At 61.9% G+C, this 15,167-nt stretch overlaps 1 protein-coding gene across 2 annotated transcripts; it reads left to right on the top strand.

Moving 5' to 3' along the window:
• Positions 1–3,666: 3,666 nt before the first annotated feature.
• CHMP6 (charged multivesicular body protein 6) lies at positions 3,667–14,027 on the top strand. Of its 2 annotated transcripts, none has more exons than XM_032456649.1 (8): positions 3,667–3,885; positions 10,365–10,474; positions 10,562–10,649; positions 11,206–11,292; positions 12,112–12,177; positions 12,415–12,495; positions 13,040–13,094; positions 13,739–14,027. In XM_032456649.1, exons 1-8 carry the CDS (start codon positions 3,757–3,759, stop codon positions 13,792–13,794), a joined length of 672 nt encoding a protein of 223 aa, XP_032312540.1. In that variant the 5' UTR covers positions 3,667–3,756; the 3' UTR covers positions 13,795–14,027. The 2 variants fall into 2 exon arrangements, with proteins under 2 accessions (XP_032312540.1, XP_032312541.1); XM_032456650.1 differs by lacking the exon at positions 3,667–3,885 and adding an exon at positions 8,226–8,368.
• Positions 14,028–15,167: the final 1,140 nt, after the last annotated feature.

The raw sequence follows: 15,167 nt of genomic DNA, 5'->3' as shown, positions 1-15,167 counted from the left end.
GGGAGGGGCTTGGGTCATGGCCCGGCCCCCCAGAGCTATCTGTACAGGGGGCAGTGGCCCCCACGTCCCTGGGAAGGCCCCCAGGCCCCAGTGCGTGAGGGTGGCTGCAGGGAGGTGGGTTCCCCGCACAGCGCCCGCTCCAAGGTGGGGAGGGGAGCCGTCGCCATGGAAACCCAGAGCCTGAGCAGCTGGAACTCCTGAATTAAATTACGGTTTGTTTTAAACAGGAAGGATCCCGAGCGTTTCCTCGGCTGCGCCTGGCGTGCTTCAGCAGAGAGAGTCATATTTTTCCTATTAGCATCATTTACTCTGTCACTGGGACTCGAGTACAAACCAAGTGGTCACAAACATGAGAGATGAACGGAGGCGGGAGCTGGCCACAGGAGAAACGCCGGGGCCAGGCCAGGCCCCCTCGCTCTCCCGGGCCCAGCCCCACACCCTCCGCTTGCCGGCGCCGCGGGGCTGCCGTAAGGGGTCCGTAAAGGACCGCGTAGCTGCACCTCGCGGCCGGGGGAGGTGGGCCGCCCTCCGCCAGGCTCTGCTCTGCGTGTCGCCTGGAACCAGGAAGGCCCCTCCCGGGTCAGCAGCTTCAGCCCGGGGTCCCCTGAGACTCTTGTCTTCCCCTCGGCGCTGGCTCTGCGCTTCGGTGGGAGGGAGGGGCAAAGAGGAGCTCACCCAGGGGAGCCCCGCGTGCAGTGAGGGGCGGCGGCAGGGCCGGTCTCAGCGTGGGACTGCTGGTGTGTGGGGTGACACAGGCAAAGGCCAGGGCCCCAGCAGGCGCCCCTATGGGATGGGGGGAAGGGGTGGAGGGGACGGCCTCTCAGAGCCCTTCAGTCGCAAGCTGGCTGAGGGCCCACGCGGCCTGAAGAATAGCTGGTGCCTCATGCGAAGACGGGGCAGCACCAGGACAGGAGAGGGGGAGCGGGGGCCAGAGGGAGGATGGCTGCTGGGACGGGCCCAGTTGTGTCCCCTACCCTCAGGCTGAAGTCCGAGCCCTGCCCCCACCCCAGCACTGCCTCGGGGTGGGGCAAGTCTGAGCGGCCCCTGCCATGTGCGAGGCAGACCACAGCCAGAGAGGACAGCGGTGCTGGGGAGCGGGGCAGGCAGAGGAGGTGGCTCCCCGCCCCTGATAGAGGGACCAGAGCAAGCGGGGACAGGATGGGAGGCCCAGTCCCGGAGGGGAGGGCAGAGGCCCCTGTGAGCCCGGTGGTCCTGGCAGGGGGCCCGGCCTCCAGGGTAAGGATGGGCTGCGGGAGAGTTGAAATTAGGCTCTGCTGGCAGCCCCTGAGCTAACTGGCTTCAGCGATCCTTGTGGAATTCCGCCCATCGCTCCCCGGCACCCCCAGCTGGAAAGCTCCCTAGGAGGCTGACTGCAGCCCCTGGACCTGTGTCTTGGGGTGAAGGTCTCCTTTGCCTGCACTGATGGGGTCTGGCCTTTCCCTGTTGGTGGGGGTGGCTTCATGTCCCCATCCCCCTCCCCAGGCAGCAGGCACATCCTGAGCCCCCCAGCCCTGGTGGCTGACATGCAGCCATGGAGGGAGAGGTGTGCGGCACAGGAAGTCTCAGCCCCAGGCCCGCAGGGCCCTGGAAGTGTGCAGCTGGACAAGCGGCTGAGCATCGGGAACCCAGGTGAGGCGGCCAGCCCCTGACCCAGGTGCTGCCACACGTGCCGGAGGAGAGGCTGCAGCGAGAAGCTGAGGGGACGAGCCCCCACCCCAAGTGTGGTGCTGAAACTGGGGGCACAGGTTCTGGGCCAGCAGAGCCCACTGGTGGAGCCTCTCCTGCAGGAAACAAGACTGGGGGCTCCCAGAGAGGCTCCCCAGCTGTGGGGTTGGATTAGGGGTGCAGAGGGAGGGGTGGGGGGCCCACTCCCAGCTTGTCACCAGTGCCCACTGTGCTCTGCCAGCAGGGGGAGCCCAGCCACGCACAGGACACCCACCTCTGTGGCCTGGGGAGCCAGTGACCCCAGCTCCACAGGGAAGGTGACGGCCACCAGCAAGTTCAACCAACACAAGGCAGACCCCACGTGGACTACCCACCCTGACGCCCCTCCCCTCACGGCCCTGCCTCCAGTCAGCTGGTCCTGCCCCCACTGCTCCCACCAGGACGACCCCTCACCTGCCACCATGACGCCTCCTCTCAACTGGGAGCAGCTGGAGCCACCTTTAAATCCAGGTTAGACCACCCTCCCAGGTTGGGGCCAGCAGCCTCTGGGATCAGAAGAACGGCCCTGTGCCTGCCCCACATGCCCACCTGTCCCCTCCTCCCACCCCACGCAGTCCGTTCACTGTCCCTGCCTGGAGAGCTCCTGAGATCGGATGCCTCTTCCTCAAGGAAGCCCTCCCTGATCCAATGTCCCACCACCTGCATCACGACACTGCATTACCTTGTGATCTCTGCCGCGTGCAGGCCCCAAGGCAGCAGTGACCCCAGCACCCAGAGCAGGCAGGCAGGTGCTCAAGAAGCAGGTGGTGGTAGATGGGTGGATGAGGGTGTGAGTGAAGGGCTGGGCAGAGGGATGACTTCTCCCAGCCAGGGCAAGACCCCTGCAGGTCCTCCTCCGCTCCACCGGGTCTTCTTGGACCCACTGCCTCCTAGGGGGTCACTGCCTGTTGGTGCAGGGTGCTGGGATGTTGGGGTACCAGGTGGCCAGTGTGCTGGGGCCGGTGCTGGATGTGGGGTGCTAGGTGAGGGGGTGCTGGGGTGCCGGAACCAGTACCGCCCCCGCGCCGAGCCGGCTCACATCCTAGGCCCTGACACTGTTGCGCGGCTGCCAGGCTGTCCTGCAGCGCCACCTCGTGACCGCCGCGGGGCTCGCGGTTGCGCGACCGTAGCTCGGCTAAGCGTCCAGGAAGGTGGTCACCCCTGCGGCCCTGCGCCCCTCCCCGTGGCCTCGCATCTCTTCTGCTCTCAAGCCTCCTAAAGATGTGTTTCACCTTTTGACCCACCGTCTCCACTCACCTGAGTCACCAGGCGGCAGGGCCTTACCCCCCAGGGCCTCCGTACCCCCGACGCTCCACAGCCCCTCCCTCACCGGCCTCTCTGAGCGCCCCCCCTCGCCACGAAGTCCCCCAGCCCGGATGCCCGCCCTGGGGGTTCCCACCGGCCCGCACCCGGGGCTGCCCCAGCCGCGGTGCCCAGGTAGCATCCACACAGCGGGTCCTCAGTGTCTAAAGCACCATTTCCTAGGCTCACACCCAACGCCTGGAACTTGACCTGGAGTCCCTTGACTTCTTCCAGAATGTTCCTTGGCTCACCCCACCTTCTCTGCCCCTCTGTCACCACCCCCTTGGTAGGACCCCCAGGACCCCTGACTCACAGGACCCCTGACCAGGGCCCTGACAGCTCTTAACACGCCGCACATGTATCCATGGCCGGCCCCCCACCCCGAACCCCGACCAGACATCGGCACAGCCCACGTGCTCACCAGCGGCGGGTCCCAGGACCCCGGTGGCTTGTGGCCTCAGAAAGTGCCAGTTTTGGAGGAAATTCCCGCCACTCCGCCCGCGAGCGCCCGCCCCCCCCCTCTGAGGATTGGCTCAGGTGCGGGCACGATGCCCAGGCTCAGCCAATCAGCCTTCCTTAACCCTCACGGCCACAGCTGATTGGCCCGGGTGGAAGTCAATCAGCGCCCTCGTCTGGGCGTGAGGTCCTGGAGGCCTGGGAAGGTGGGCGCCCTGCGGAGGCCAGGGCCGAGCGGTGGACGGAGGAGGTGGACAGCAGCAGTGAGGGGCGGGGGGTCCCGGATGGCTTTCCATGCTGGTCACCACCGTGGCTAGGCGTTGGTGGAGATTCAGTTCCCGCCACGTGCTCCTCGGGCGCCTCCTGTGCGCACACCAGCGGCCGCCCTTGCACGCCGTCTGCGTGCCCCCATCTGCACGTCAGGTAAGGGCCACCCGTCGTCGCCCTCCCTGGGACTCCAGGGCTAACTCCCATCAGACGCTAGGTTAATTTCCTCTGGTAGGAAGTGTTCCAAGGTGTGGACAGTGGAGGAGGCGGCCGACTGGGGCCCTCGCGAGTGCGCAGGTGGAGGTGGGGGTCACCGTCGCCAAGCGTCTCCTGCAACCCGAGTCTCTGAAAGCTCGCGCTCCCCCAAGACCCAGTGACAGGACCATGACCTTCATTCCTGGAACCTGTCCGAGGGTTTGAAGTGCTGAATCTCTGTAATCAACACTTTCCTGCTTGAAATGCCCGGATGCTGGAGTCCTGACCCCTCAGTTCCTCAGAATGTGCCCTCGCTTGCAGGGAGGGTCTTTACAGAGGTCACTAGTGTGGGCTCTGATCCAACATGACTGTTGTCCTTATGAAAAGGGGAAATTTGGACACAGACACCCACACAGGGAGGCCTCGACGGAGGCAGAGGCCGCATGATGCTTCCATTACCAAATAAAACTTGGGTCCACTTGCTGTTGCGCACTGAAGCCAATGTACTGCCCCCAGGTGGTGGTGAAGGGAAGTGCAGCGTTCATTGCAGGGCGTCCTGCAAGGAGTCCAGGCAGCTGGTGCTCAAAAGGCCCCAGCTCCCTCAAGGCTTTCAGGGAAAGGATTTTAAAGACAGGGTAAGGGAGGGGGTGTGGGCTGTGTGATTAGATCGTGGACATGCTTCTGATTGGTCGGTGGTGAGGTCATCAGGGGTCAACATCATCAGCCTCCTGGTTCCAGCCCGTCTGGGGTCTCTGAGCTTGTGGGCAGCACAGAGTTAACTCCTCCCCACCCCTTTGGGTTTCAGTGTCTGCAAAACAGCTCAAAGGACATGGCTCAGAATATTATCTATAGGCCTTGAGAAGGAACTAAATGCCCTCGAATTTGTTTAGTGGCTAAACTGTTATCATTTTGTCTTGCTTGACTGCTTTCCTTTCTCTCTGCCTTTTCTCACTTCTCTGATGAAATGTACTCTTTGGAACTCGGGAAGCCTAGGAGACTAGTTTTCCTACAGACAAGAGGTGGGCAGAGGACATGGCAGGGGGGTCTGTCTAGGAAAGGCCCCACAGGGTCCTGCTCAGTTACACTTCCACGTGCTAGGGCTTGCGGGCAAACCACCAGAAGCTGGGAGAGAGGCAGGTTCTTCCTCACAGGCTCTGGAGAGCCAGCCCTGCCAACACCAGGATTTCAGGCTTCCAGCCTTCAGACCATGAGACACTAAGTTTCTATTGTCTAAGTGCCCCAGCCTGGGGGAACCCATCACGACAGTCAGAGCAGACTAACACAATCTGAAAAACAGGATCTGAGTGGCTGAGGGGTGCAACCACACGCTTTTCCATGATTGCCTGGATTCCATGACAGCCGGCTCCTGGGAGCCCAAGCAGCTGCAAGGCAACATTCCGGAGGAAGTCAGGACCATGGGGCAGGCTGGGGGTTCCTGACTGCTCTAAGAAGATTTCATTTCTTAAAATGACAAGCAAGTGGCTTAAGATTCTGAGTTCAAGGGAGAGTTAGGAGAGCAGGCGGTAGGCGGGACCCCCGTAAAAGGAAATCTGATTACTTGCAGAGGGAACGTGGTGGCTGGAAATCATTGCCCACGTCTTATCCTGCGGGTTGTAAGATTACAGTGTAAATTGAATTCTCAGCCTCACCAGGTCAGAGCACTGAGTGTGAAAGAGTCAGATGGAGAAGGCCCAGGGGACTGACCTTGAACCCTACGCCTCCTGCATAATCCTGTTAAGCCTTGCCTTCTGGTGGAAGCCACCCTGCTCCCTGTCTGAGGCGGCCCCCCACCATGTGAAGCCCCCACCAAAAGCAGTTGCCTGCTAAGGGGACACGGCTTCTCTTCAAGACCTCACCCTGTGACCCCTGGTCTCCAGACCCATAGCTGCAGTGAGATCCTAGCTGACTCCAGGGAGGTGAGAACTCCATCACACCCCAAAGACTCCAGGATATCGCTGACCCTCACCACACAGGTGCGCAATGCGGCCGACATTGGGCGAGCTGGACAGGGCCCCGGCACTTGTGACTCCGGGCCCTACTGTTTGCTTTCATCTATAAGAAGATCCTTTGTACCCGGGAACTTGGACTTGGACTTAACATGGCCCAGCTGAGATGCCAGCAATTCCCTGGTCTAATACAGAGGAAACTTGAAGGGCTGGGGCAGATAAGGACCAGACATGAATGTATCAGGTGCAACCTGCCCCTTGTTGAGTCCCCGAGCACACACCCTGCACAGAGACCTGGAGAAAGCCCTGAGTGAGGACCTCGGCTCCTTGAACAGCTCTCCAAGGTCTGCAGGCCTGGAATGAGGGTAGAGGTGCTGCCGTCCAGACAGGGCCTCTGATTTCTCCTGGGAACCGGGAGGGCTCGGCCCAGAGATAAGGTGGGCAGGTTCCAGGAAAGTGCAGCAAACTCCGAGCGGTCGTTATGATGGACAGTACTGGGGGTACCCTTGGCCCTGGCCAACCGCAAACAACAGACAGTCTCGGAAAGCTGAAATTGACCATGAAGAAACAGCCCACGTCTGGCAAATAGAGATCCAATGTGAAGCACCTCAGTGGAGGGAGGGTGACCTCTCGCCCAGTTCCAGGGTTAAACGGAGGGGAAGATGGGTTCCCCGTGAAGGATTCTGAGAAGTATTCCCTGCAGACCCTCCCCAAGGTGCCTACCTTTGTTCCAGTTACTACTGCTGCATAACAAACCCCTCACCCTGAAACTTAATGGCTTAAAAAGACACCCACCATTTATCTGATTCGTGGATCTGCACGCAGGCGGAGTCGACAGGGAAGCTCATCCCTGCTCTGTGTGGCCCATCCGACGGGGGACTGGAACTCCCCTAACAAGACTGTGCACCCACCCAGCGGGCAGTGGTGCTGACCCTCCCCACGCAGGCCTCTCCAGGGGTGGCTGGCTCCTCTCACTTGGTGGCAAGTCCCAGAGGACAGCAGCCTTTTGTGACCTGGTCTCAGCAGTCACAGAGCACTAGTCTTGCCATTGGTGAGGGCCTCTGTGGGACTCCACTGCCTTGGCTGGCTCGTGGTGATGGAGCCAGAACTGGGGACGTTCCTCCTTTGCCAGCGAGCTTGACACGGCGTCAGTGCAGTGCTGGGGTGATGCTGCCTGGTCCGCAGAGGAGGGGGCTCCCCTTTCTACTGCTGCACTTCTCTCCTCTGGGGATGCAGCTGGCAGGGGGTGGGCTCCTTAATGAGTCTCCCCACCACCCCTGGGCTGCTTCTTGCAGACCCCCAGTCTTTCCCACTCCCTGGGCCCCGTGATTGAGGGAGAACCAGGGAGCATCACTGTAAGCGATACCACACAGTGATCCCCACGTCCCCAAAGGACCCCGCACCTGCTGACCAAAGTAACGCTGCGCTGGGGAAAGGAAATACCCCAGCCCATCTGGCACATAAAGACACTGGCTTTAAATGGATGCTAAGTCCTGGGGATGCCCTGACACCACAGTGGGCCACCAGTCTGGGGGTTTCATGGTGGGCGGGGGGTATGTGCAGGGGTCACTGTGGGGCCAGTCAGCTCACAGACCCACCCTGCAGCCCTTTCCCCAGTTCTTGGACATCAGATTGGACCAGACATACAGAATCCACGTACTGCCTCTCATAGGGACACCTGTGGTGGGAAGGGTTCAGTGGAAGCCATGTCCCCTCCCTGCCAAGACTGCACACTCCAAGCAACACTGCGGTCCTGGGGGATTACAGGGGTTAGTGCCGCCACGAAGGATCTCAAAGGCGCAGGTGTGGCCTTACCTGTCGCATCCCCATCCACCTCACCTTTGTGGTCCCTGCAGGGTCAGGTGGTCTCGGAGAACGACTGTGCATTATCGTGAACTCCCTGTCTCTCTGTGTCACGTTTTTGGTAACTCTTCCAATATTTCAAACTTTTTCGTTATTATTACGTTTGTTACAGTGATCTGTGAGAAAAGACCTCTGATGTTACTACAGGCAGACCTCAGAGATATTATGGGTTCCATTTTTGCAATAAAGCGAATATGAAAATAAATAGAGCCACACAAATTTGTTGGTTTCCCAGTGCATATAAAAGTTATGTTTACTCTATACTGCAGCGTATTAAATGTGCGATTGCATTGTCTTTAAAAAGCACATACCTTAATTAAAAATACTTTATTGCTAAAAAATGCTAACCGTCATCTGAGCCTTCAGCGAGTAGTGAGACGCAGGTGGAATGCACGGTCCGGGGAGGCTTCCCCAGGCGAGTCCGCGGCGGTGCGCGTTCTGCGGCGCTTGGCCCCGCGCGGCCGCCGTAGCGGGGGGGGGGGGGGGGGACCGGCTACGGCGGCCGCGCGGGGCCAGGCGAGGCGGGGCGGGGCGGCCGGGCCGGTGGCGGGGCGCTGGCCGGGCGGGCCGCCATGGGCAACCTGTTTGGCCGCAAGAAGCAGAGCCGGGTCACGGAGCAGGACAAGGCCATCCTGGTGAGCTGCCGGCCCCGCGAGCGGGGGCCCGAGGCCGGGCGGGCTTCCCTGCTCCCGGGGCCCGTCCGGCGCGGTGGGCGGTGGGCCTCCCGTGCGGCGCGTGCCCGGGCCCCGTTCCACCGAGTCTGAGCGAGCGCGGGCGCTGCGGGCTGCGGGCTGCGGGCTGCAGGCGGCCCCGGTGCGGCGGCCGAGCCGCCCCTCGGGTCTCGGGAGGCGGTGCGGCCTCGCCCTGTTCCGCGGTCATCCCTTGTCCGTGGACGAGTCCGCGCCCGCAGGTGCGGTTCCTGAGCTCCAGCCCCGCGCCCCGGCCCCGGCCCGGTACTGCCCTGCTTTGCCGTGGCCCGTTTAGGGCAAAGCCAGGGCCTGCGCCTGGGCGGGAGGCCGTGGGGAGGGGATGGCCGGGCAGTGTGGCCTTGTCGCTGCGCCCAGAGCGGGGGCTTTAAGGAGACCGGGCCCTGGTTGTGGAACAGTCGTGTTCCGTGTGACTGGGACTCCAAGTGGGCTCGGGATCTGCCTTGGCCCTTGCTCCGACCTGTGGCCTGTGCGGGCCCTGAGGCACTGAGGTCTCGCCAGGGTCCCCAGGCTGGCGGGCCGCCCTCCAGACGCCGGTCTCTGAGACCACACCAGACCCTCCAAGTTTTGGATGGTGATGTACCTGCCTGTGGATTCAGGTGTCCCTTCCAGGGAGTGCTGGGGCAAAAGCTAGTTTCTGTAGAAAGAATCGCCGGCTAGGTTAAGTGAAATGGGCTGTCAAGAATAATTCATTTTCAAAATGAGAAAATGTGTCGAGGAGGAGATAGCCCAAAACGTGAGCAGCGTTTATCTTTGCTCTTTTTTTCCCCCTATATTTTTGCAACAAAAAAAATGTGATTTTTGCACTAAGAGGAAACGAATCCAAGTAACAGGTGACGTTTCTTTATTTTTCGGTTGGTTGGTTTTTTGTTGTTGTTTTAACTGTGGCTTCTGAAACCATAAGTTATGAAACTTTTTAACTGAAGTTCTCCAGTCTAAGAAGAGACAACAGGCATGTTTGTCGCTGGAGAAGATCGCAGCTTTGGGTGCTGAGTGTGGTCGGGCGCACAGGACAGCAAGCTGTGCCCTGCCTCCTCCCTCTGCTGCTGGGCTGACCCCTCTGGCTGAGCAGGAGGCCCCCAGGCTACTCTCTTCCCTCTCTAGGGATTCACCTTTGGGTTTCTTTTCAAGGAGGCGTTCCTCTTGCCAAGGATCACGTTGGTGGGGTCACAGTAGAACAAAACATTGCCTGATAATTTCTGAGGGTGAAAAGCTGAGTTGAGAAGCTTCGAGCTCCAGCGTGCTGTCCTGTGACCTTCTGCCAAGACCCCTTGTTTTACAAAGTGGGCAGCCTGGCCGCACCCGCAGAGGAAAGGCGGCCAGAGCTGGGGACTGGCACAGAGGCTGGCACCGGGTCTCCGGGCACCTCTCACTGAAGCCACGAAAGAGCAAAGCCAGGAGGGAGGAGGCCCCAGGCCCCAGCCGTGGCTGGGTGGGATGGTGGCTCATGGTGACTGTCACCAGCACCTTCTGTGTTTCTGTGCCTTGGAGGTGCCGGCAGTGCTCCCTGACCTGCCTGGCAGTGCTCATGCTCCTTGCCGATGGCAGGCGGGCAGCAAGGCTGTGCGGTGTGGGCGCTGAGGGCGAGGGGCTGTCTAGGGTGGGGGAGGGGGTGTCTTGGGCTGTGAGGGTACTGAGCTGCAGCCCTGCCCTCCACCCCCAGAGGCCAGTGGCATCCCCAGCTGTGACAAGCAGGGGTGACTCCAGACAGTGCCCCACATGCTCTGGGGGACAGACTTCTCCCCACGGAGAGCTGTTTCAGAGGGTGTGCTTCCAGTGCTGGCGATCAGGGCAGCCTGGCCATGGTGGGGGCCCCTTCCGTGACCCTGGCAGCCTCCAGGCCAGCTCTCCCAGGCACTGGGTAGCCTGGCGCGGGCGTAGCGCTGCGCGGGCTCAGTGTGGACACAGGCCTGCTCTCCGGCAGCAACTGAAGCAGCAGCGGGACCGGCTAAAGCAGTACCAGAAGAGGATCACCCAGCAGCTGGAGCGGGAGCGGGAGGTCGCCCGGCAGCTCCTGCGCGACGGCAGGAAGGAGTGAGTGGGGCCGGGTGGGGCCGGGAGGCTGGAGCAGGGGTGGGGGCCGGGAGGCCACTCAGTGTCACCGCTCGGGTTCCCCTGCAGGCGGGCCAAGCTGCTGCTCAAGAAGAAGCGGTACCGGGAGCAGCTCCTGGACAAGACGGAAAACCAGATCACCAGCCTGGAGACCATGGTAGGCCCAGCTGCGGCCGGGGGCGTCTGTGGGCCCCACGGGGCTGAAGTGTGTCACCTTCCTTCCCTGGACCCCTCAGCCAGAGCCCAAGGAGTGGGTCTAAGGAGGAGGGGAGACTCTTCGATGGGAACCTGGCCATCTTCAGGGGCTGGGGGCAGGTTGGCTCTTGCAGGCTCGGGGGCTCTTGGGGGGCTGGACCCCTTCTGGGTGGTGGGGTTGGGGGGTGGACGGGGCGGGTGGGGGTCTGCCCGGGTGATGGGAGAGGTGTCCCGAGCGGCCCAGCTCTAGGCCCAAGTCTAGTTCTGCTCTGTTGCTAACCAGAGCTGCTAGTAAGCAGTCGTGGTACTTTGAGATTCTTCCCGGGCCCTCTCAGGCCCACCAAGGCCCCTGGTGGTGCTCAGGGCAGCAGGAACGGACAAGAGGGAGGTTGGGGCAGAGATGGTCTGCCCTGAGACCCAGCGGTCTTCATGGGCGGTGGTCTCATCCTCAGTGCCGTTGCGGGGTCTGCGTGAGGAGGCAGAAGGCCGGCCCCTGACCACAGGGCTCTCCCCCTCAGGTCCAGAGTATTGAGTTCACCCAGATTGAAATGAAGGTGCTCGAGGGTTTGCAGGTCGGAAATGAGTGTCTGAATAAGATGCACCAGGTGAGTCTTGCAAGTCTGGGGGCAGAGAGGAGGGGAGCAGGCGGAACAAGGAGAGGGCTTGTCCCTGAGGCCACCCCTGCACCCAGGCTGTCAGGTGCATGGGAAAGCCAGTCACTACCAGGAGAGGGTGACAGTCTAGTGGGACCAACAAACTCAGGAATGGTGGCCTGAGAATAGAGACCCGAACTATAATTTGGGTTCACAGATGCTAAAGTGACTAGAGGGAAAGTCTGGTTAGAATAGGGGAGGGTTGTGGTGAACTAATCTGGAGGACTTCCTGGAGGAAGTGAACCCAGCCTCCTCTCGGGAAGCAGCACGGAGGTGGGCAGGAGAAGGAGAGGTGAGGCCCAGAGAGGCCGTGGCAAAGCCCCCACCCCATCTCGTTCCTGACGAGTGGGTGGCACGCGGGGCCAGGCAGACCCAGGTTACACTGCTTTTCTGAGTGTCCAGTGTGGTCTACCTGCCAGTCAGGCAAAGGTGCTACTTTGAACCCAAAAGAAATCAAGTCGCCTGGCCGGAGAACGTTTTTTGTGCTGTTTACTAGCACTAGGCTTGATTTGGGTGCCAGAAGGTCCAGTGAGAAGGGCCCGCAGGATCTAGGGAGGTCAGTTGAGGCTTCTGAAAAGACTGGTCTGACGGCTCCACAGCCTCTGTGGACGGGCCCTGCCTGGGACACAAGTGACCAAGGATGAGTCATGTCCCACTTGGCTTCATTTAGCAGAAACAGAGGGTCCAGGCCGTGTGCCCTGCTGGTCGGGGTGGCTTCATGCAGGGGTTGATGCGTGTCGTGCTGACGCACTCCCAACTTGTAACTGACAGGTGATGTCCATAGAAGAGGTGGAGCGGATACTGGACGAGACCCAGGAGGCCGTGGAGTACCAGCGGGTAGGTGTTGCCGCGTCACTGGGACCCGCCTTCTGCCAGCCCAGGAGCTCGAGGGCCAACTTGCTGAGTGTCCAGCGCCACCCTCAAGGGCCAGGCCTCCCCACACCACTGGGCGGCTGCCTTCTTTCTTTCGAGGGAGAGGAGCCTTGAGCCGGGGCCGTCTCCTTCCTCTGTGAGGGGCTAGCTTTCCCCACCCCAGCCGGGCCGTGCGCCTCACCTCCGCTCCTCCTTTCACAGCAAATAGATGAGCTGTTGGCAGGAAGCTTCACGCAGGAGGACGAAGATGCCATCCTGGAGGAGCTGGATGCAATCACTCAGGTAACACGACCCCGGGACTGACGCGGTCACTCGAGTGACGGGACCCCAGGACTGACACGGTCACTCAGGTGACAGGACCCCAAGACTGATGCAGTCACTCGGGTGACAGGCCACCTTACTTCTGATTCACTTACTTACCGATTCAGTTCTTCTCAAAACCCGAGGGGCTTCTGGGTACCCTCTGGGAACCACAGACACACCCGGTGCTAGCACCCAAGGGGACCACAGCAGAGGTGCCCCGTGGCCCCTGACCTGCATGGGTGCCTGTTTCAAAGCCCATGACCCAAAATCAGTTGGAACTCTGGGCGGGGAGCCCCTCAGGGTCCGGGCTGTTGGGGGCAGCCATCTTTTGTGGCCACCGCGCCCTTGGTGTTGGGAGTTGGAGGGATCCTGGAAGCCAGGGATGGCGCAACCTTGGTTGGGTGCTGGAGGGTTTGTGTCCCACTGACATCCCGCTGAGAGCAGCTAAGCAAACAGGATGCCGTCGTCCCGAGAGAAGGACCATGGTGATTGCATCTAACTGCCTTTACCCTGTTTCCTTCAGGAACAGATCGAGCTGCCAGAGGTTCCTTCGGAGCCTCTTCCCGAAAAGAAGCCAGGTACTGTCCTCATTCTGTCCTTGGAGAGCAGTGAGTCCTAGAGTGTCCCGGCCGCGAGGTCCTGCCCTTCCTGCTCAGCGAGGGTCAGGTCCCACTGCCCGCGGGTGCTGGGCCATGTGCTGGCACCAGCTTGGGAGCTCAGGCGGACGCGGGGCCTTACCCTGAGGTCGAGCCCAGCTTTCTGAGGGGTCTGGGGAACCTCGTGAGAGCCAAACCCATCTGGAGAGGCATGTCCTGAAAGTAGAGCCAGGAAAGGGCCCGTTTAGCCGGGCAGGCGCCCTCAGTGCAGCCAGGACCTGCCATCCTCGGACTGTCACAGGGACAGCTGTCCCGGGCGTGACTTACACGCGCCCTCAGAAGTTCTCCACCCCGATTCGTCCTCCGTGAGTCCCCTTGGCTCTCTCTGCTCCCTCGCTGCCCCTCGGCCTCCTCTCCAGCCCAGGGGAGGGGCTGCTGTCCCATCTTGAGTGCGGCTCTGTTGCTGGCCCACCGGTGTCTGTGTGCAACTCGCCTCCCCAGAGCCGTGCCTTCCTTCCCAGAGCACAAAGGCCTGGACCTGGCACCTTGCCGCCTCTGGTCCTTCCTGGGGAGTTTCGCCTGCAGGGTCTTGTTGCGCGACAGACATGTCTATGTTTCCTCCACAGAGAAAGTCCCCGTCAAGGCTGGGCCCAGGCAGGCGGAACTTGTGGCAGCCTCATAACACGGCCTCCTCACATGGGACTCGCAGGGACTGCCAAGGACTGGGGCCCAGAGATTGGGTGCATGGCCGGCCCTGACTGGGCTCCCAGGAGGCCGGCGCCAGGCCGGCCGGCCGGGTGCTGACGGAGCCGCTCGCACACAGGCGCCCTCTCAGGACGCCCACGGGGCGTTTCCGGGCGCCGCTGTCCTGCTCTCGTTTCTGGATTAAATGGCAACGTTCAAACTCTGCAGCCAGCGCAGCTTCCAAGGCTGTGGTTCCTGGGGCCAGGGCGGGCCCATCGCGCCTGGTGCCGGTCACTCGTCCTGGTGCGCGCGGCTCCGCTGGCCGCTGTCCCCCAGCGCTGTCCGCTGTGGGGGGATGCATCAGACCCCGCCTCCCGCCCTCCCCTCTCCCCCTTCCTGCTGCTCCTGTCCGCTGGCGGGGGCTTCAGTTCAGGGGTCCCTGCCTTGGCCTGGCTTCCTGACATGCTATTTCCATGTAGATTTGGGGTGGAAGGCTCTCTGTGTGTATCTGTCGGCGTTTTGGGGTAGGGGCCAGGAGGGGCGTCCCTGCTGGATCGACGACTCCGGGAGCCCTAAACACCCCGTCCCTCCCGAGTCTGTGCACAGAGGTCAGTCCTGCCGAGAAGGGACGTTCCAGGACAGCCAGTACGTCCGGCCAGGTCCCCCGAGATGCCGGCTGCGAGCGGTCAGCAGCCAGGTAGGGGCTGCGGAGGATGGAGAGGACTTCCCTGCTTCATGGGTCGTTTCAGAATTAGACAGTCTCACAGGGATTTCACTCCCAAGGGGGTGAAGTCAAAGGGGACCCTCCTAGCCCCGCAGACAGGCCAAGCCCATATTAAAGTTGCCGCCCACACAGCCTGCCGCCTGGTGAGCTGGGGCCTGTGGGAGGGGCAGGGGGTGTTGGGTGGCTCCTCCCTCTGGCCCCTGGAACACGGGGCACTTGAGGGCACCTGCCTGGGCAGGGCCACACGGGGACCAGGGTCAGGAGCCGGTGAGGTCCTCGCCCTGCCCAGCCGAGGGCAGAAGGTCGGCCTGGGCTCCAGCACCGGCCGGGGCAGGTCACCTCCGGGCAGCTGCCCGCAGCAAGGTGCAGGGCAGTTCTCTGCCCCCTCCTCCCTTCTAAGGGGTGCTGTCAGCCTCTCCTTGTTTATAGGGTTTTGTGTGACCCCGTGGCTGGTGGCCGGCCGGCCAGGGGGGTGTTCTGGTGCCCTGGGGTGGGGTCCAGTTTGGAGTCCTACGTCTAGGTGAGAAGCCAGTGCCCCAGGGGCGAAAAGGCAGCAGCAAGGAGGGAGACGTGGGCGTCCACCTCGGGGGGTGTGCAGGCCCTCCACCCAGAGGGCACGGCGGGGTGCGGCCATGCTGCCAGGTCTG

The sequence above is a fragment of the Camelus ferus genome, chromosome 16 (assembly GCF_009834535.1).
Source record: "Camelus ferus isolate YT-003-E chromosome 16, BCGSAC_Cfer_1.0, whole genome shotgun sequence".
NCBI classification, from domain to species: domain Eukaryota; kingdom Metazoa; phylum Chordata; class Mammalia; order Artiodactyla; family Camelidae; genus Camelus; species Camelus ferus.
This window is presented reverse-complemented; position numbering and strand designations above follow the sequence as displayed.